Source organism: Grampus griseus (assembly GCF_964374135.1).
Source record: "Grampus griseus genome assembly, chromosome: 2".
NCBI lineage: Eukaryota > Metazoa > Chordata > Mammalia > Artiodactyla > Delphinidae > Grampus > Grampus griseus.
In genome coordinates this window covers 107,233,561-107,255,965 of record NC_139018.1, presented here as the reverse complement: position 1 = coordinate 107,255,965, position 22,405 = coordinate 107,233,561, and the positions used below count along the sequence as shown (strand labels likewise).

The window sequence follows — 22,405 nt, the reverse complement described above, 5'->3', positions numbered from 1 at the left end:
TGAAGATAGATAACAAAATAGAAAAAATGCTTATAACTTATACAGTGTTGAATGATAAAAGCAGGATACAAAATATTTTATGTGTATATTATTATAACTAAGCGGAGCAAGCATATAAGACTGGAAGGATAAAATCAAAGGTGGTAATAAGGATATTAGGGGAAGCTGATTCACTGTTATACAGCAGAAACTAACACACCATTGTAAAGCAATTATACTCCAATAAAGATGTTAAAAAAAAAAAAAAAGGATATTAGCGGGGAGGGAGAGATTGAGTGACTTTTTCTAAAAAAAAAAAAAAAAAAAAAAAAAATCCACATATTGAAAAAGTACTTGCCGGCACTGGCACTCCCCGTCAGGCTGGTGGACTGGAGATCAGCGCTGCTTGCTGTTTACTGCCGGTTCCTGCCTCACGCTGCCCTCCCCAAAGGTTGACATTGCCCCCACAAGAACTGACAGAGCCGGGCATCTCTGCAGCTGGTAGGGCTGGAAGTGGGGAGGTTCCTGCGTGCAGGCAGCCTGCCAGCCTGTCCCACAGAGCAGCTTCACAGTCTGCTCTGACCAGCAAGCTTAGCGGCTGCGGACAGCTGAGGGGAAGCCCGGCACGGGTGCATCCAAGACTGGGCCTCCCTGGCCAGGCCAGCACAGAGACCCCTTTGAACGCCCTCAGCTTGTGCTGACCACACTCGGGCCTCTTGCCGGCATGCTCCCCCCTGGGCACAGATAGTGAAGCTTCTTGGAACTCAGAAGGTTTAGGAATCCTGGGATGACTTTATTTAGAGCCAGAGTGCCTGGTTCTGTTGTCAGTGGGACAAAGTGCTAAGTCCTTATCAGTCCTTTACGTTTTTAACATGGACCAGTCTACTGAGGACATGCTTTGATGGGCAGCAAAAAGATATTCAGAACGCAAGGCTTTGCGATCAGAAAGCAAGACTCTCAGAGAACCCTGGGCAGCTGAGGGAAACAGGGCAGGAATAAAAGTGAAAGCTGGCCTCCTCTGCAGGAGAATTGCTTTTGTCCCTCTTATTATAAGAGATGTGTTTAAAACTCCTTCCCTAAAGAAGTAGGAGTAAGAGTTAAATAGATTAAGAGACCCTCAGAACAGGTAGCTGAGGTAGACAGAGAAAAGGAAATTCCAGATCCATAGGGAAGCAGGAGCAGAAGCTTGTGAACTCCTGTGGAGAGGAAGTAACTATACCTGGCTATACCTGGGCATTTCTTGGTTAGGAGTATTCCAGACCTGCTTCCCAACTGCTCCCCAGCCTAAAGCAAAAAGCACCACCATTCTGAGTCATGTGACCCGATTTTAAAGTATTTTATTACATAATCTTTTCATGGCACCATCAGGAGTAACAGAAAATGTTATTCCCAGTTCCTAACCACATCCTGAAAAATATACATTTGTATTTATATATTTATATCAATACTCCACCCCTATCCCATAATTCCACCATCTAGTATAGGTTTTTTGCTTAAAGCAAGAAACTATTCTCTCAGGTAAGAAAATATATATGGAAGCTAAATGTAGGACTGGTTAGAGTGACTGGGGACAGCTTGGCCATGGGGGCAGGGAGGAAGGGGTGAAGTCCAGGCTAGGCAGGATGCATCACTGGGGTCCAGCAGAGGTGGAGGAGGACAGTGTATAAAAAGGCAGCGTCAGGCAGGTGGACTCTGGTGTCCTTGGTCCATTAGGAGATGGCCTTTGCCTCAGGAAGGAAGGCTTCCCAGTACTTTGCCAGCTGCAAAGAAGTGGGGTCAGTAAGCAAGTGTCCCCATTTAGTGGCAGAGCCTGAGCCTGGAAGGGGAACAGGCACAGTGCCAGGGCCCTCTCCCAAGTGCCTCAGCCACCCACAGGGAGGCCTGGGCTAAGGCCAAGCTGAGGAAATGGCTTCGCTGACAGTGGACCTTGGGACAGATTGGCCAGCCAGCCACACTGCCCTTACCTCTCTAGACTGAGGGAAGCATCAAGTGCAAGGGCAATATCTGAAGACAGTCCTGGTTCTACCCTGGAGGAAGTACCCCCATGGGGGCCACAGCTTGGCTCAGCTCAGTCAGCTCCTCACAGGCAGCCACTGTTTCACATACTGATTGGGGCCTCAGCCTCAAGAGGGTTAGGTGGTATCACGGGGTTATAGGGAGAGGAGAGCTGGGGTTTGTTCTTAAGAACTAACTCATTATAGGATTAGGGCAATCCTGCTTAGGAAGAGACCCTACTGGATGCGCCACGTTAGAGAACCAGGACCTACTTTCAAGTATTGATTAAGCAGGGCCCAGCCCCTCTGAAGCAGGGCCAGATCATCCTGTCACCAAAGCCATAAGTAGGCAGCTGGCCTTCAGAGCAAGCAAGAGAGGATGAAAGCCATGCATAAGTTACATACCTGCTGCTGTGAATACAGGAGTGTCTCAAGGTACTTGATCACGTGGTTTTTGAAGTCCTTGGATTTCTCTTTCTAAAGGAGACAGGATTCTACACTGACCATCCAGACAGTTGCTCCTTCCCCTCTTGATAGGGTGCTGATGTTTTTTGCTGACCAAGGCTGAGCACAGCCTCATAAAGTAGAGGCAGCAGCTGGATTGGCTATAATTTCCAGCCAAATAGCCTCTTGCAAGGTTTTCTTGAATGGTGGCAGGGTGGGGAAGGGGAGTAGAAGGTTTATGACAGCTGCAAGCTTTGTTTTGTGCTCTGGTCCAGCAACAAGTGTAGGACAGCCACTTTGCCTCAGGAACAAACACACGAACATGAACACACACACACACACACACACACAGGCGGCCACGCCTGTTCACAACAGCTGCCAAGTCACTGGCACCACCATCTGTCTCCCTACTCAATAGAGACTTGGACAAAACCAACAATGTTACTAAACCAGGCACTGCACACTTGTGAGAAGTAGGATCTTCTATCTCACCTCAAACCGTATCACTTCTTTTCGGACCACAGTTGAAATCCTTTCAAAGTCCCTTTCATACTGAGTCACCCGAGACTCCCACTGGGAAGAAAAGGAAAGAAAGGATCACTTAATATATTATGGTATTAAGTCTTTACCTTTGAATAGAAATTCTGTATCTGAGACCTCAATTGGCATTTGTCTGTCCCTCTGGGTAAGACTAGATATGGAGATTCAGCCAGAGTCCAGTAGAAGGCCATCTTTCAGGCTGGCTGGGAAAGAGATGCCGCGTGCCTCAGGCCAAGCCTGGTTCCTAAGAAAGCTCTGGTACCCCAGAGGCTCTGGTTTAGGTATTCGCCAGCAAAGCTGGGAGCCCCACAGAAATGAATTTAGTTCTCACCGGGGGGGCACATCTGAATCATCTTGGAGCTTTTCAAAGACCCAGCCAGGACTGCTCCTGCAGAGATTCTAATTTGGCAAGTTTGAGTGGAACAGGAAAGGAGAAGGAGGGCCAGGTCTCATGGCAAGCCTGGATCATTCTCAGAGGCTTCCCCAGCAGCTGTCCTTTAGACTCAATCAGTTCTCTTGCCTGCTGTGGGGTTCTAAGCATCTGGGTGGGAGGGGACCCAGGCTCATTCAGGAGCCAGCAGAACACCCCTGCTGGGCTGCCTCGGGGGCCTCACCTCTACAATCTCATCCTTGGCCTGTTGCAGCTTGTCAGGCTTGTTGGCCCACAGCAGCCGAGCCTCAGCCTCCCGCTTCTTCTGCAGTGTGGCCTGAGCATCCTGCCAGCGCTGCCACATCTTCATGCGCTGGTCAAAGGCGGCCTGTGAAGGTGGAGGTTGGGGAAGAGCACAACCAGCCCTTCAGGAGCTCTGCTGGCTCTGCCTTGGGGGGCTCTCCCAGCAGCTGTGCTAGGGAAGGACCGAGCAAGAGCGGGTTCTGCAGCCACGTGTTAGTGCCCAGCTGGAAGTTTAACATCCAAAAGCACAAGCTTGGGTAAGACTCCTCTCCAAGGATCCAGTGGGCCAGCGCCATGCTGCTTCATGCTACTCCCAAGGCTGGAGGGCTGGGAGCACAGTAGGTGGCCTGATGCTGGTGCCCAGTCCTATGGCTTTGGAACTGCCTCTCTCAGATCAGTCAGTTCATGAGTCTACACACTTTCCCTGAGTGTCTGCCATGTGCCAGGAGCTAAGAATACAATGGGGAATGAAACACATGGGCCTGCTTTCATGGAGCTTGTAATCTAACAGGAAAGGCTGACACTGTACTACTAATTGCCAATAAGTAATTATAAGTATGCAGAGTACAGAGAAAACAAGCACAGTACTGTAATAAAACTGGGGATCTAGCTTAGCCTGGGAGATACATCAGGGAAGGCCAACCTAAGGAAGCAAACTTTAAACTGATACCCGAACAATATACAGGGTGAGCTTAACAGATCTTTAAATAAACACTTAAACCTACCACAGGGACACACTGCTTTCATCTCATCCATACATTCAACTGTTCTAGGCTATCAAGGCCCCCAAGAAGCTCTCCAAAGTCCACCTGCTGGTTTTCCATGTTTCTAGCTCCTTGACCACAATCAGCGTTTCCAGAGGATAGCTGTTTGGCCTAACAAAACCATCCTGCACCACCACTGGCTTTGTAGGCTTCAAGAGGCCTGGATGAAAGACCTGCGTCTGGGGCAGCCTCCCAGCCCTGCTCCTCCTGCTCCCCTTCCCTACAAGAGCTCCCTGGATGTTTTCTAGGCCTCCTTAGTGCAGGCCTTTGCCGAGACTTGAGCCTTAGGGAGTGAAATGACACCAAAGTTACCTTCACCCGCATTGTCACTGCTGCTCACCTCAATTTCTAAACAGCTGAATGTCAAAGGATTAGGTAAAGGGTGACCTCAAATCCAACCTAACCCCCCGGGCTAACTGTGGTACAGCTGCAGGTTCAGCAGAAAAGAAACATCTGTTCATCTCTCCAACCCCACAGCTAGCTCACGATTACGAGGAGGGCAGGTGAGGGATCTCTGGAAAAAGACCAGCTTGCAGTTCTGTGCTCTAAGGCGAGCTGCCCCAGCTAGGCCTCCCTCACCCCTGTCCATACTGGCTCACCTGGCTTGAAGGTCATATCCAAGTGCCGAGTTCTCCAGAGACCCCAAACAATACTGCTCTCTGAAAGCTTCCCCAGAGAGAACCCTTCCCTGGGACGGCTCTCCAGTCTAAGTAGTCTGACCAGTTCCAAAAACTCCCAAGCAGGTTATTTTTTCAGCCTCTTATCACTCTGGAGTTAGCAGCAAAGCAAACAGCAAGGGGAGAGGACAATGAGCAACCTCACAGGCTATATTAAGCACCTCTACCACGGAGGAAATGAGAGTCCTGGGTGCAGCTTGGCTCTTGACAATACAGGAGCTCTCTGGCAAGGGCGAGGTTGGGGACGGGGAGTGGAGGTGGCTCTGCTCCAACTCAGAGGCTCATACATTCTGGTCCCAACCTGGGTCGGGCAGACTCAGGCCCTTTTAGGGCAGGCGCCAGGCTCCCTCTTGGCTCTTTCCTCTGTCTCAGGGAGGCCATGTGAGAGCTAATATCACTGCCCGGTGAAGCTTCCTTGGCCACTCTGAAAGGTCAGGGGAAACCAGAGTGCCCTGGTCACCAGAAGAGAAGGTGAGGTGCTCGACCTGAGGGGCAGGCTGCAGTGTTTCTACCGGTGCGGTCAGCAAAGCTCACAGAGGGCTCTGGTGACAAGCTCTCTTGGCCCCCTGGCCACACTCCTCCATGCAGCCAGTGCCAAGCCAGTTCTGTTTAGTTACCTGACTGCCCACATTGGAGGGACAAGTGGAAGCCAGCAAGAGCTCTTGCCAGGGCAAAGCCGCCGCTTACTGTTAAGGAGGCAAACACCAAAGGACTGAGGAAGTCACTGCTCCAGGGGGACAAGACCGCAGGTCTGTAATAAACCTTGTTTGAAGAAAGGAGCATAGAGGATACTGTCCAGCTTCAACAATAAGGAGGGCCCTACTTGGAAATTCAAGAGTGGTCTTTTCTCCAAATTCATTTAAAAAACTGGCTGTGGGCCTCAATGTGACTCAGTGATAACTAAAAGTTTAATGGACTTTTGGTTTACGAGACACCTTCTCTTTTGAGAGCAGAAAAAATTATTTCGAGCTATAATGGATGAAACCATCTTGGGAACGGGAAGAGCAAAGGAAAAGACAAATTAAATCAAGTGGAGGAGAAAGAGGAAAGGAATGAGACGCTTACACGGACTATGGCCAGGAGGCGAATATAGTCACTCAGGAGCTCAGCAAGGAGGAAGAAGTCATTGTTGGCCTGTTCCTGGTGGAGCTGCTCGATCTTTTCTTCCACCTCAGCCAGCTGGGAGAGTGCCCGTGACAATGCTGTGTTGTCCTCAGAGCTCCCGAGCATGGCGAGACTCTTTGCAAACTGGGATGTGTTCAGCGCTAGCTCTGGAAGGAGGAAGATAGCAGAGGCCTCTGATCTCCCAAGGAAAAGGGACAAGTCGGCTGGCATTGCAATGGGTGCCTTAGCAATGCTGGCCCCCGCATGTCTGGCAACTGTGGGCTCTGTAACCTAGTTACTTACACCACAGCTAACTGTATTCAGAAAGTGAGGGCAATGCAGCTCGGTCACTTGAGCAGGGAGAGGTAACTGCTGATCTTAGTTTCCCTAGGTTAGGCTTACTTGGAAGAAGCAGCTCCAATATTCCTGGAGAACCAGGGGCCAGTTAATAAAAACAGGCCAATGGCATGATTCTGATTTTTACGTTAGAGCTTGTGGTAAGCAGCCTTCTGCAAGAGTGAGTGTATGCACACTGCATAGTTTTGCATGCGGCAGAGCAGGACAACTTTGTTGTATTTTAAGCTTTGGTTCACTCTCCCCACCCCCCCTCCCCATCTCTTTAAAAACGTAAAAACCATTCCCAACCCAGAGCAATAGGCCCATGGCCAGATACAGCCCATGGGCTGGGTCATATTTTGCCAACCCTTACATTGCCCTCATTCTAATGGTTTTCTGCCTGTTTAGAGTTCTGATTATCAGCATGTTTAAGGCAGAAAAGGAAAGCATTCAAACTTGGCAAATTTCACTAGCTCTTAAGTAAATCTCACCAAAGAAAGGTGAAGAAGGGTTAAGAGACATATATGGTTTCCCGCATTTACATATTGCTCATTGGACCATGTAGCTAAGGCATGTAACATCATTTTGGATATAAGCCACCAACTCAAATGCCACCAACAGAAGCCTACATCCCAGGTCAAGCTGTAACTGGGATGGCTTCCCTGTACCTCTCCCAGGTAAAGAGTACAATGTCCTCAGTGGTGGAGTCATGTTTCTTGCCAGGAGATGCAGGGCATACCTTTTCGATAAGAACATCAAGGACCAGGTGGGCTGAGAATTTCAACTTGAATGGCTGAGAGGCTTGGGAACAGCATACCCTCCCATCTCCAGCTCACTGGAGACATCAGTTTCCCCCAGTTCCAAGTGCATTTTGGAGGTTTGTTACCTTTCCTGTGGTTGACTAGAGTTTCTACAACGGCATGCAGTTTCCGTAAGCGCTGTTCCTCACACTCTACCTCCTGGAGCTTCTCCTCAAACCACTGAAACACACAGGCCCAGAGCTTTAAAGGAGGCTACTCATACAGGTGTAGAGCAGTCTTTCCTTAGCAGTTTTTTTGTTTGTTTGTTTTTTAAAGGGACTGAATTATCATAAAAAGAAAGTTTCTAATCTCAGAAATTTCAGGACTCCTCAAGGCTTCTGACCCATAAGCCTGAGGGGGTAGGGAAAGCTGAGAGGCACAGGGCTACTCACAATGTCTGATTCATTCATCTTGATGGTCATTTTGCTGACTGCATCTGTGGCTTTGTTGAACATCTTGAGGAGACCAGCACCACTGAATGTCTGGGTACCCACGGCGCGTGGCAGCTACAAGACCAAGAAGGCAGGGTGGCAAGTTATCTGCTGCCCCTATTTTAGGTTCAGAAGAATTAGTATCCATCAGATGGCATGCCCAAAACTTGCCAAACAAATTATTTGAACTGTAGCTTGTTATTTTCAAAGGCAGTTAGACAAATCCATAACTAGCATGTAAAGAGAAAAAAAAAAATCAAAGGACCACATTAAATAGAATCAGCAAAATTTTCAGCTTCTGATATTGTGTGCAGAAAGAAAGCAGAGTGTGTTACGTGGCCAGGTGACCTCACGTTGAGATAGTCTGCCCACCTAGGCATGAACTTCTTAAACACCAAACACGCTTTTGTTAAAAGTCAGAAGTTCTTTTGGATGCATACTCTGCACACAGCTAGACTTAAAATCTTGAGACACTTTGAAGTCGTGCTGCAATTCCATTTGGATTTTCCTCAGTGAACAAAGGTCCAAGGACAAGAACATAATTTATTCAGATTGAGGCTACTTTTAGGGACAATCTAGTTAAGTCAAGCATTCCGAATACTTAGAAACAATTTGACTGGTTCAGTCTTCCCACTCCTTTCCGAAGGCATGAAAGGGATGCTGAAGAATCCATAGTGTATATAGTATACCACGCTGAACAATTAGATTTTAGTGCCCAGGACTCTTGAGGCACTGGTTCTCAACTCAGGGCCATTTTGCCCGCTAGGGGACATTTGGCCATGTCTGGGGATAATTTTGCTTATTAAAACTGGAGGCAGGGGGGACTTCCCTGGCAGCGCAGTGGTTAAGAATCCACCTGCCAATGCAGGGGACACAGGTTCGATTCCTGGTCCGGGAAGATCCCAGATGCCGTGGAGCAACTGGGCCTGTGCACCACAACTACTGAGCCTGCGCTCTAGAGCCCGCGCACCACAACTACTGAGCCCGCGTGCCTAGAGCCTGTGCTCTGCAACAAGAGAAGCCACCGCAATGAGAAGTCCAGGCACCACAACGAAGAGTAGTCCCCGCTCGCTGCAACTGGAAAAAGCCAGCATGCAACAATGAAGACCCAACGCAGCCAAAAATAAATAAATAAATAAATTTATAAAAAAATAATAATAAAACTGGGGACAGGGAGGTGGGGGAGGGTACTGGCATCTAGTGGATGAGGCCAGGGATGCTGCTAACCCTACAAAGCACAGGACAGCCTCCACAACAAAGGATGATCCAGTCCAAATGTCAGCAGTGCCACTGGAGAGAAACCCTGCTCTAGGGGTACCAAGCAGGGCGTGAAAATGAAAAGTGGATTTAGGGATCCCAGAGGAGAAAAAAGATTTAGAGCATTAGACAGAGAATTTTTAATTTAAAAAGTTCATTTTGGGGGCTTCCCTGCTGGTGCAGTGGTTGAGAGTCCGCCTGCCGATGCAGGGGGCGTGGGTTCATGCCCCGGCCCGGGAGGGTCCCACGTGCCGTGGATCGGCTGGGCCCACGAGCCGTGGCCACTGAGCCTGCGCATCCGGAGCCTGTGCTCCGCAGGGGGAGAGACCACAGCGGCGAGAGGCCCGCGTACCGCAAAAAAAAAAAAAGAGTCCATTTTGGGGGGGAAAATAACCCATATACTTAGTACCATTTTCTTAATCAGAGTAATACATAGGATATGCAAATTAAAGAAAAATGTAAAAATAAAAACAAAATGAAAAAAATAAATACAATAATCCTACCCTGTCACTTATTTTCTTCTACTTTTCTTTCCTATGAGATATAACATTGTTTTATTCCAGTGTTTCTTTTGATCCTTAATGACTAACATAACATATTTCTTCAGCTGTATTTATATATTGTTTCATGTTTCACTTTTTATAATTCTTTTTTTAAACTGAAGTATAGTTGATTTACAGTATTGTGTTAGTTTCAGGTGTACAGCAAAGTGATTCAGTTATATTTTTTTTCAGATTCTTTTCCATGATAGGTTATTACAAGATACTGAATATAGTTCCCTGTGTTATACAGTAAATCCTTGTTGTTTATATATTTTATATATAGTAGTGCATATCTGTTAATCTCATACACGTAATTTATCCCTCTCCCTCATAATTCTTTAAATGTATGCTTCCAATGAATTTCTGTATATTCTGTTTATGATGAGAATTAAGTATTTGTTGTATCGATATATTTCACCTAATTCTCCAATTATTAGCAACTGAGCTGTCTCTAGTTTTTCACAATCATGAATAGCCTGTGCATAGCCTGTTAAAAAAGACTGTCCACTTGAATCAACACTTTTGCTATATGCTGGCAGTTCTGTGCTCTGTGGTAACTGGTTTTGAACTAAAAACCCCTCAGCTCCTGGCACAAAATAAGCATTCAATTTGAGCCAAGTAGTAACCTATGAAAGACATTCCAAGGACTTGCCCAACAGATCACTGTGTTGATCTAATAAGACAAAGACAAAACTAGGTTGCAGTTTGACCTCCACAACCAGTTACTTTTATTTATTTATTTATTTATTTATTTGCGGTACGCAGGCCTCTCACTGTTGTGGCCTCTCCCGTTGCGGAGCACAGGCTCCAGACACGCAGGCTCAGCGGCCACGGCTCACGGGCCCAGCCGCTCCGCGGCACGTGAGATCTTCCCGGATCGGGGCACGAACCCGTGTCCCCTGCATCTGCAGGCGGACTCTCAACCACTGCGCCACCAGGGAAGCCCTACAACCAGTTACTTTTGACTGCAGGCAGAGCTTCTTTTATTTCAGAGGCTGAAGAATACTTGTCACTTTTGGGTGCTTACGAACTAGGATGTAGTCTGAGACTAGGCTATACACGGGTGCTCAAATATTTGTTGAATGAACTGGTTTCATTTCACAGGGGCAGATATGAATTGTGAAATTCAGTTTGTACAATACTAACCTCTTCTTTTTCCAAGAACTCCCTGACATCAGGGTCCTGTAACATGGTAGGATGATTCACAATCCTCTGAAGGTACCTACAGGGTAAGGAGTTATCTGGTTAGCTGACCTGGCCTCACAAGGTTTGGAGTATCATACAGTTGCTGGCAGGGGTACAATGTCTCTCATTACTTTAAAATGTCCTCAGATAAGGCACTTAAGTACAAGCACATTCAAGTTCATATTCTTCACATTTCCAAAAAGGGAAGAAAAATAACTGCTCAGAAAGTGACCTCAGAGCCATTCATGTTTGACTGTTGAAGAAGGAGAATTTGATTGCTCACTCAAGGTGGGGAAAGAAGATGTTCTGTTCCTGAGGTGGGAAGGAAAGAGACTTAGGAAAGGTTAGAGATAATATGGAGGTGGGAATCTTTAATTCACTCAAGTTTCACCACTAGTAACTCCAGCAAATATCTCATCGTAATTAAGTCTCAGTTTCTGCTTCTCATTTGTTCTCATGGTATTCAAGAAAATAGTTTTACGGTACTTACCTTTCTAGAGCAGCCCTCCGTTTTTCAAGAAATTCTGCAGAAGAAGAGTCTTCCTTCCCAACTTTTACTTTTGTCATTCCTGGAAAAGAATTTAAAAAGCAAAAAAAAAAACAAAAAACAAAAAACCCATGTATCATCATGAAAAGCATAAGGCTATAAAAAAAAAAGCCCACAGGAGGAAGGCAATGAGGACAGCTCTACAAAATACAACCAAAGTCCACGTCTATGTCACGAGCAGGCATGAACAAAAGGTTCTTTTCATGACAGTCAATTTTTAAACTAGTCTTAAAGTGCTGAAGGTTCTACGCTCTGGGATTTCCAGAGCACATGTTTTCTAAAAGGGGGCCATGGGGCTCTGAGTAAAGATTAACAGACATCAGTTGATTGTAATGGGAAGATTCCTTGCCCCATCTCCTTCTCCTCATTCAGTTAGTACATTTCAATCTGGAAGGAACAGCAATCATTGAAGACTCCAGGATACCAATACAAACACATACACACACAACTGTAGAAGCTAAAACCAGAGCCTCCTATTGCACTCAAAGAAAGAGACCATGTCAAAACATACTATTTCTCTAGACCACGTGTAATTTATAGGAAAATGCTGGAAATAATTTTTTAAATTAATTAATTAATTTTTGGCTGCGTTGGGTCTTTGTTGCTGCACGCAGGCTTTCTCTAGTTGTGGCGAGCGGGGGCTACTCTTCGTTGCAGTGCATGGGTTTCTCATTGCGGTGGTTTCTCTTGTTGCCAAGCACGGGCTCTAGGGCTTTAGTATTGTGGCTCGCGGGCTCTAGAGCACAGGCTCAGTAGTTGTGGCACACAGGCTTAGCTGCTCTGCGGCATGTGGGATCTTCCCAGACCAGGGATCGAACCAGTGTCCCCTGCATTAGCAGGCGAATTTTTAACCACTGTGCCACCAGGGAAGTCCCGGAAATACTTCTTTTCTAACTGCAAGAGTCTACACTGCTATTAAAAGTAGTCTCATATACTAAGTAGAAAGTATATGGCAGAAAGAATGCAAAGGAAAGAATCTAAGCAGAATTAAAGACCACAGGCTTACCTATTAGGCTCTTCTCCGGGGGAGGAGGGACGATAAAGCCATTCTGGGAGTGTTTCTCTGAAAGCTTCTCATAAAGACCCAGAAAGTCACTAAATCTTCTTTTCACTGCAAACTGTTTACTTCTGAACATTGGTAAGCTCGTCTTGGGGAAAGAAAAAATACAAGGCGATCTCATTTTAAATAGGGGATGAATGAGTATCTTAAAAGTCATCCAGCTGACATCAAGGGAATCTTTTTCCCAGATCCCTGTCATTTAGCCACTTGGTAAATAAATTTCTCTGAGATTCTTACTCTTGTTTGTTTGTTTGTTTGTTTTCTGAGCTATAATCCCCTCTGGCTGTCTGGGAATCTATGGAGCCCTTCTCAGAATAATGATTTTAAGTGCATAAAATAATATACATTAGATTACAAAGGCAACTAATTAAATTCAAATGTGGTTTTATTTGCAGGTTAAGGGCTCTTGCTCTAAGGAAAGAGATGTTGCAATCTAGTTTAAAGCTAGAATTCTATGGTCATCTATTAACCCATTCATCCTGCATTGACTTATTAAGGGTATTAGCTGCTGGAATTAAAGCAGCCAAACGGAAGAAAAGACAGAGTAAACAATGCCCCTAAGGGGGAGGATCAGACGAAATGTCTACACTGTAGACACTTTAACCTTTAAAGTGTCACAGGATCTAGAACACAGGGGCAGGTCAACAAGTAGTAGAGAGATAATATAAAGAAAACTTCTAGTAAAAAAGACTAGGCCTACGTCATATTGAGAGATCATTTAATACTCACCAGACAGGCAAAATTTAAGGAGGTGGGGCCTTGCCAACTGCTGGCAGAGAAGTGTGTCAATGGGAACTTTTACATACTGCTGATGGAAGTATAAACTGGTACAAGGACTTTAAAAAGCAGTTTGTATTCCTTTTCTTCAACATTTGCACTACCTATGACCCAGGGAAACTTCCTGAGTATATACCCAAAAGAAACTCTTCTTATGTGTACACCAGAAGACATGTGCAAGTATGTTCACAGCGCATAATTACAAAAACTGGAAACATGCCAAATATTCACAACAGGAACATGAATGTATTATGCTATAATCACAAAATGGACTAATTAACTACAGCTACACACAACATGGATGGGTCTGAGGAACAATGGTAGTAAAGAAAGCACTATATTCAGCATGATACCATTTTAATGAAACTCAAAAAAAAAAAAAGCAAAACAGTACATTGTTTAGAGATACATATGGGAAGACTTTTTAATAAAGGAAATGAGAGACAACTCAGGAGAGTGGTCACCTCTAAGGTGTGAGGCAGGGGATAGGAGGGAGAAACACGCAGGTAGATTCAATGGTACTCATCTTAAGACTGGTGGTAGGTTCGGGGCTTCATTTTTTATGCTTCATAACCTGCATACAACAACGTGTAAGTTTTGTATGCATTAATATTATATAAAAAAGGAAGACCAGACCCGAGGGGCAAAAGGTTAGGGAGAGCATTAAAAGAAGTTCCACATAGGAAACCTCAGAAGAACTGATGATTTTTAAACAGGTGGTATAGTTTGGGGTGATCCGCCAAACTAGCTGTAAGCCACATAGCTCTTAAGAGGGATGGTACTATATCAGATACACCACATGTCTTAATAAAACTTACAAAGTTTCACACTGAAGTGTTAGCTCTCTGGAAGAAAAGTGGAAAGGCTCAGATGAGATTACCAAGGGGATGCAGACTTGCTCCATCTTGAGTAAACTTGAAGGAAGATGTTGACAAAGAAACTAAAGAAATACCCAGAAATAATCTGAATGATGACCTTCTTGGTATGAGCACCCAAGTCTATTAAGGTGGTCATCAGCAGGGTCACTTGGACTCACCTGTGTTGTAACTTTGTAGGCCACATAGGCATTCATACCATCCCCTGTGGGGAGAACAAGAAAGCAGGAGAGGATTATTCTGTAAACCAAAGCAGAACTAATCTTGCTAACATTTAACCAGGAATCATAAGCCAGCCACAGGAGCTGTGTACAAGAAGGGATATCTGTTTCATCTCTAAGCTTTATATACTATCCTATAATCCAGTTCCTACTTTGTCTCAGGACCTCTGTGGCGCATATCATGGCCCCATGGATGCTGGCTGGGCCCCAGTTTAAGTCAGACAAGAGAGTCAGCCTCCTGTTCCAAAGCCAGGCTCTATTTATACCCTCCACAAAGCAGCACTGGATACTGACAATCCATCGCTTGTTACCATGCCAGTATTTGGGCTAGTTACACACATCTGTCTAAATCCAAACAATTCTCTTGCTGTATAAAGCAGGAGGAGGAGAAGGAAGCAAATGATGTAAAAGGAAACAAGAAGTTCTACCCTAAGCTAGCTCTGGGCTCCATTTGCTCTTTCAGAAGTACTGCGCCGGTCCCTCCACTGGTGCTGGGGGACACTGACCCCTCTCATCTAGCATGTTCACCCAGAGCAAAGGGCCTGGCAGGAAGACACTTCGGCTGCCTGATGTCACACAAATCTCTCTTTCCTGGAGGAATTATTTTTCTGAAAAAGGCTTTGACTGTTCAATAATTTGGGATTCAAGCAATTGTTTTTCTCTGTGGTAGTGTCCTGACCTCAACCACTTAGGGACATAAAGGCACCATTGACTCCCTGAGCAGTGAAAAGACACACATTGGACTCGAGACAGACATAACTCCAGTGCTGGGCTCTGGCACATTAGGCTGGTTTCATTCCCTTCCTCCCCACCCCGATTCTTCCCCACACCAACCAGGAAAACGTAGGTCAACAATTACTAGCTGCCAAAGCCTCTGAACTGGCCCTGGGGTAAGGGCCCAGGGGAGGAACGTGCAGTTCTAGACCTGCAGGGTCACGTATTACAACTTGGGTTCACCGAGATGGCTGGGAATAACTGCTTTTATAAATTACACAGAGAAGTTGGAGACTGTACAGGAAGAGAGGGCTTGCTTTCTTCATCTCTCCAAGCCCTACCAAAAGAGCAATGTGATGCAGACCTACTAGAGAATGGACTTGAGGACACGGGAAGGGGGAAGGGTAAGCTGTGACAAAGTGAGAGAGTGGCATGGACATATATACATTACGAAACGTAAAACAGCTAGCTAGTGGGAAGCAGCCACATAGCACAGGGAGAGCAGCTCAGTGCTTTGTGACCGCCTGGAGGGGTGGGATAGGGAAGGTGGGTGGGAGGGAGACGCAAGAGGGAAGAGATATGGGAACATATGTATATATATAATTGATTCACTTTGTTATAAAGCAGAAACTAACACACCATTGTAAAGCAATTATACTCCAATAAAGATGTTAAAAAACAAACAAACAAAACCCAGAAACTATTTAAGTAAAGCTTTAGAAATTACTTTATATTTATTACCACTGTTAGTTCTCTTCTAAACCACTTAAACTATATCGCCTAATACTACTAAGGATGCTTACCACTGATAAAAGGAAAAAAATCTAAATTTACTTTATAAACTTTCAAATTTTCATTCACAGTTGCATAGGCATGGTCAAATGTCCAAAAGGTCAATTCCATGATTTAGTGCCTGCAATTAAGGAATGACTAAGTGCAAACATACATAAAAACACAGTAGTGAAGTAGAATCTTCAGACACTTTGCCTGCTTATCAGCTGTTTTTATTGAGGCAATGTGTAAAAAAAGAGACATACTTTCATGTCCAGAGCTTATAAGATATGGAAATGTCCTAGAAATGCAGCAGTTTTAAATTTGTTAATTTCCTAAATAATTTCAGGAAGTTGAAAATGACATATGCAAATTACCAAGGCTCTAAAAAGCAATATCCTGGTAGTGAGACTCTTATTTAGATGCGTGTGGGAATAAGAAGCTCATGTTGAGTAAACAGCCCACGCAAACAGAAGGTGCTGTTATAAAGATCAATATGAATCTTGAAGTAGCTGGTTTCTTGGCATCGACATGACTAAGAATCTACTATGATGCAAGGGAATGAAGGTTTATCACCAAAAGTGATTTGTGTTTAAATAAATCTGATCCACGGGATGTTTAAATTACTGTTACGCATTGAACTGTGTCCCCCTAAGAAAGATATGTTGAAAATCCTAACCCGTGGTACCTCAGAATGTGACCTGATTTGAAAACAGGGTCTTTATAGAAGAAATCAAGTGAAAATGGGGTCAGTAGGGTGGGCCTTAATTCAATATGACTGGTGTCTACATAAAAAGGGACCTTTGGACAGAGACAGACACACATAAAGGGAAGATGATGTGAAGGCACCAGGGAGAATGCCATGTGACAATGAAGGCAGAGACTGGAGTGATTCATCTGTAAGCCAAGGAATGCCTGAGGCTCCAAAAGCTAGAGGAGAGGCACGGAACAGTCCTTCTCTAGTGCCTTCAGAGGAAGCATGGCCTCACCAACACCATGACAAGGCTTCTGGCCTTCAGAACTCTGAGAGAATAAATTTCTGGGGTTTTTTTTCCTTTTTTTGCGGTACGTGGGTCTCTCACTGTTGTGGCCTCTCCCGTTGCAGAGCACAGGCTCCGGACACGCAGGCTCAGTGGCCATGGCTCACGGGCCCAGCCGCTCCACGGCATGTGGGATCTTCCCGGACCGGGGCACGAACCCGTGTCCCCTGCATCGGCAGGCGGACTCTCAACCACTGCGCCACCAGGGAAGCCCTCTACCAAGGATTTAAAGCAGCTAATAACTAGCCTAAAATCAACGTGCATATAGAATATTCATAAATATTAGAGAGGCAAGAGAGAATCCTAAACATGTAATCCAAAATTCTGGTCCAGGTTCTACCACGGGCCATATATTGTGACCTGACAGGAAGGCTACATTTCATTTATTGGTTCTCAATTTCCTCTACTGGTGGATGAGGGAATTGTATAAGATGCTCATAAACATCCTACCAGTGCACCAGTCTAGGAAAAGTAAAACTCTACAGTTTAACAACAAACCATTTTGGCATAAAGTCTAATTAGATTTTAAAAATTCTTGTTCCTAGTTCAGAACAGACAAAGGGTTGGAAATCACATTCTTCCTCTTAACCATACAAATATCACCCCTACTTAATAGGAGGAAAAAGCTCTGTGCAGCCTCTTCTCTTAGAGACTATACCTGGAACAAGGAAAGTCGAGGCCTGTTTGCCCGCTGCTCACTAAAAGGTCTCACAAGCTTGAGACACAGGAAGGCTATCCTAAAAATCCACATTCTGGTCAAAGTTAAGTATTGTGCTTTTTGAAAATCTAATTTAAATTTGATCAAAATTCAACCTGGGTTCTTTAATCTTTACGTATGAAAGAGAGATGCAGATTTCCCCACTTTATTAGAATATCAAGAGTACATAGTAAAAAGACATGTAACAAGAAATCCAAATTTCTTGAGGGAAAAATAAATCCAGCATCCCAAGATTTTAAAACGTGTTTTTAGGGTGCTTAAATGGAATTTATGATCTCAAGAGGAAATAAAATGGTGTCAACAACTCTGTGGGAGAAGCCAATTTTGGGTTTTTAAAAAGGGATTCGAATAATATTTGATTTTCTGATTTTTCTTTCTTAAGCCAGAAAAGGCCTAAATAAGTACTGGTAACTGCTGTTTCTGGCCTTGGAAGCATAGCAAGGGGCATAGTTTCATAGGAAAGATAATGATGAAGTATTTCACACTAGCTAGTTCAGCTCTGGAGGTAACCATTAAGAAATTAGCTAACTGTGCTTTTCACAGCCATATCCTAACATCACAGGGAGTCCCAAGTACACTTACCTATCTTCTCAGGATCAGTTATACCAACTGTCAAGTCAAATTGGTCTTCCTGTTCTTCTTCCTCTAGCTTTTAAAGAGAAGACAAATCATGAGATACCCCAAAAAAGGCTATATTAATTTTACTCTGCATTAACATTACATCAATATAACATATATTAGATATAGATATATCCTTCTACACATCAGTGTTCAGCTCTGTCCATTCCCAACAATCTTGATGAAGCAACTTCCACTACTTTAAGCTGGAGCTTGCACGAAGGTCTTTGTTACATCTATTCTCTTAAAACATTATTTTGATCATAACGAATAATTACTAGGTTTTGGAAGACTTGCCGCTGTCAGGCTAAGGAGGGAATGAGGAGACACTATACTCTTGAATATGGGAGCTTCGGACACTAAATATCATTAATGACCATTGAAAGCCTCTGTGCCATCTTCTGGGTAACAGATACTCTGCCCAGGAAAGAGTCCTTTATTGGATTTTGGCTGTCAATTAACCATAAGAGTCTTCTTCAAGAGTCATACATGTTACATCAAGGTTCAAACTCAACTGAACTTCAGACTGGTAGCACAATCCTAAACATCCAGAAGAAGACCAACAGCACAAATTCTCACCTCCTCATAGCTTGGCTGGGGCTTAGAAGAATTTGTGGCCTCCTGTGGAGGAAGAGAAATGAGTGTTTTGGCTGGCACCTTCTTCTGATTATTTTGTGTGCTGTCCAGGGATAGCTCCACTGTGGCATCTAAAAATAGTTGATATTTTATAATGAAAGAAGAGTCAGAAAAACTGTAAGCTAGAAAAAATGGACCTAAGATACAAATGCAGTAACACTGGGGGAAAAGTACTGTTTGCCACAACTGAAGATGACACTGTTGTTTTACCACAGTTTAAGAATGTTCACAATTACAGTTTTAGATCATCTTGCAAAGATTAAGTTATGTTTAATATATGCTGTCCAAGGGGGATAAAAATATATTGCAATATCTGAAAATCTTTCTAATCAAAATAGTTTAAAAAAAAAAGTGCTAAAGAGCTGTCTTTGTCTAGGAAAATCTCAGCTGAACAGAACAACTCATTCCCTAAGTGTTCTAGGGAGGGGACTTTTAAAAGAGCATTATGTACCATTTTTAGGCATTACAATTTCTTAGGCAAATAATAAGAACGCACTCTCAACTAGGAGCAATGGAGCTAGAAGTTCAAAGCCTAAATAACTGAGATTTTTTTTTCTTTTTAATAAAGAAAAATATAAATATCCATTAGGGTTTGGCCTGATCAGTAAGTATTCAATTCTAGCCTTAGGGAATTCAAAGAGAACTGTTTCTTTTTCTTTTCTAGACTTTCATTTAGAGCTAAAATGAAACCAGACAGAGGGGTCTATAAGGCATAACCAGGTCCTAGATCAATGTTATTATCATTAAAAGGGCTTCCCTGGTGGCGCAGTGGTTGAAAGTCCGCCTGCCGATGCAGGGGACACGGGTTCGTGCCCCGGTCTGGGAAGATCCCACATGCCGCGGGGCGGCTGGGCCTGTGGAGCCATGGCCGCTGAGCCTGCGCGTCCACAGCCTGTGCTCCGCAACGGGAGAGGCCACAACAGTGAGAGGCCCGCATACCGCAAAAAAAAAAAAAAAAAGTTAATCATGTCTATAAACAAGTTTGCCAGACTGTCGGAATCCTATCAGGATTCTTTTCCTCATCAGAAAAAGAGAGGTGGTAATATAATCTGGCCCTACTGTAGGAGTACAAACCACACAAAAATATGCATAATGAACATGCTAGGGTGATAGGATTCTTTGAAGCAAGCAACCAGCTAAAGTATGTTTAAGAAATTCATATCATGCAGGCACCACATAAATAATTAAGTTATCCAATCCAATAAATGTGACTGAAAACGAAACAGGAATTTAAACATTTAAAACCTTTGGCTTATTAGAGTGCTACTAAAAGCCTTTTGAAGAGCTGTGCATTTTTTATTGAGAGTCCTGTGACAAATGTGACAAAACTTACATCAAAAATGCTTTTTTCTTTGTACTCTTGATAAGAGTAATGGAAGAGCCACTGGACTCCATCACAGAGATTCTGACGATCACTAAACTAATCATGTAGAAAGTATTAGAACATTTAAATTTCCACAGTCAATAACTGAAATATCCGAGAAACTACTCAAGTCCTAAACTAAATGTATCACTGTAGGCATTCCTTTCTACAGATATCTTATGTTCCTTTCTTAGTAATGAGGCAGTCATTGGCTGCTTATGAAAACAGCTGGGGAATGAAGTAAATCAGAACCTTCATCAGCAATAAATATGTCCCTAATAAAGATCTTCTACATGTTCATATATAAAACCCAACCATGGGGTAACTCAGTCACACCAAGATTTCAGGTCTTCTTAAAGGGCAAATCATATAAATGTTAAGTTCCCAAAGATAGAAAAACTTTCTTTGCAGTCTGCCATATAACTAGATGATTCATTATTTGCATTTCTCCTCCAGAAATTTTATCCCAAATGTAAACATTAGCAGAATGAACAGTGGGCACTTAAGTTTCATAGAGGAAAGGAATTGGAAAATATTTGAAATCTTTATATTCCTTCTTCTAACCTCTTCTTCCCTTGTCATGTCTTAATTTCGCACCGAGTTCAAATGTGAGAGTCCTCCCAAGATCTTCCCTTCCCAAGTCCACCCTCTCATCTCTTCCCTTCCTTATCATTCTCTCCTTTGAGGGTCTCATTCACATGGCAGTTTCAATTACCACCTCTAGGAAGTTGATCCCCACATTTAAAATTTAAAATATCTAAAACCCAAACTCACTCTCCCCACCTTCCAACTCAAAGCTAGTTTCTTCTGTAGAATGTAGTTCTCAAAATGGTACCATTTTCTTCCTAATCCTTGGGCTTGAAACTTTTGACTGTCTTCAATCCTTATTTTTGGACACCCGTTATATCCAATCACCAACACCAGATTCTGTTGATTTCAGTTTCTGAAAAGTTTTCACCTTTCTTTTCCTATTTCCATTACCTTATTTTTGGTCTTTACCATTTTATTCTTGAACTAATTTGTGATTGCCTTCTGACATCTCCAGTCTTTGTCCATTGCAATCCGTTTTATATAATAATTCTACCAGGTCAGTCTTTCCTCACTTTGCCCATATCACTTTCCTTACTCAAAACTACCAATGGCTCTTAATTGGCACTAGGATGAAAATTCAAATTCTAATTATTACTGTTATCTAAAATCCTCCTAAACAACATTTCCAGACTTACCTTCCATGGTATCTCTAAGAAGCCCCTGTTTTGGCCCACTGAGTTTACTGACTGTCCCTCAAACACACCATATACTTCCTGCCTAACCATTTGCACCCTTTCTCTTTTTCCTACATAAATCCTGCTTCTTCCAAGAAGTCTAACAAGATCACTCTAGAGCAGAGCTTATCAATGAGGGCACTACTGATATTTTGGACTGGATAATTCTTTTTGGTGAGGGGCTGTCTGTGTACTGTGGGGTGTTTAGCAGCATCCATGGCCTCTACTCAGCAGATACCGGCAGCACTGCCAGGTGTGACAAACAAAAATGTCTCCAACCATTGCCAAATGTCTTTGAATGTCTTTGGGGGTGGTGCAGGGGAAGGACCACCTTTTGTTGAGAACCGGGCAGTCCCTCTCAACAAAAAATTATTGGGCCCAAAATGTTAACAGTGCCAAGATTGAGAAACTCTGTTCTATACTAGTATTTTTCAAACTGCAGTCTGTTGTTCACTGGGGAATTGTGACAGTGATTCAGTGGGTTACAAACAGCATTTTAAAAAAAGAGAAACAACAGAAAATTTCAGATTGTATGGAGGGTAGTAAAGGCAAGTCATTTAATAAAACTTTTAGTTTTATACAAGTGCATAAATATTTTGGATTATGACACAAAATGTTATTTCTTACTATGAGTCTTGGTCATAAAAGTCTAAAACCACTGCTTTAGTCTCACCTCAGACCCCTCTGAGCTCCTGTGACCTAATATTTCTATCAGTCCTCTGGCCACATTTATATTATTGTTTAACAATTTGTCTAAATCACATTCTTAAATAACTGTATATTTATGTCTTACTCCCTAAACCTGTAAGAATCGTGATGGCAGGTACTGCCTTTTATTATGTTTTGGAATCCTCCACAATAGTATCTTAACATAGAGTTGTGTTTCTCATATATATATAGCTTTTTACTTTAACTCAGCAACTTAGAAGATTCCTAGCTTAAGTTTTGAGTCCATACTTGCCTGCAAAGAGATCCTGTGGCTCTTGGTCTTGTTCCTCACGGATCCCATTTTCTTTGGAGCCACTGTTGATGGGAAGAAGGGAAGCAATTCTCTTTGGAGACTGGGGCTTACTC

At 43.6% G+C, this 22,405-nt stretch overlaps 1 protein-coding gene across 2 annotated transcripts in view; it reads right to left on the bottom strand.

The window, feature by feature from the left end:
* Window positions 1–1,300: 1,300 nt before the first annotated feature.
* The window catches only part of SNX1 (sorting nexin 1), a 35,919-nt gene continuing 14,814 nt past the window's right edge, over window positions 1,301–22,405 (bottom strand). The window contains exons 2-15 of one of the 2 annotated variants that reach the window (XM_082649232.1): window positions 22,293–22,404; window positions 18,647–18,774; window positions 18,032–18,098; window positions 14,147–14,190; window positions 12,280–12,421; window positions 11,217–11,295; window positions 10,688–10,763; window positions 7,704–7,817; window positions 7,398–7,491; window positions 6,137–6,342; window positions 3,572–3,715; window positions 2,910–2,990; window positions 2,379–2,467; window positions 1,301–1,739 (exon numbers count right to left, since the gene is read on the bottom strand). In XM_082649232.1, the coding sequence (XP_082505358.1) occupies window positions 2,417–2,467; window positions 2,910–2,990; window positions 3,572–3,715; window positions 6,137–6,342; window positions 7,398–7,491; window positions 7,704–7,817; window positions 10,688–10,763; window positions 11,217–11,295; window positions 12,280–12,421; window positions 14,147–14,190; window positions 18,032–18,098; window positions 18,647–18,774; window positions 22,293–22,404 (1,338 nt within the window). In that variant the 3' untranslated portion in view covers window positions 1,301–1,739; window positions 2,379–2,416. The remainder of the gene's footprint in view (window positions 1,740–2,378; window positions 2,468–2,909; window positions 2,991–3,571; window positions 3,716–6,136; window positions 6,343–7,397; window positions 7,492–7,703; window positions 7,818–10,687; window positions 10,764–11,216; window positions 11,296–12,279; window positions 12,422–14,146; window positions 14,191–18,031; window positions 18,099–18,646; window positions 18,775–22,292; window position 22,405) is intronic. The other variant, XM_082649231.1, reaches the window with a different exon arrangement.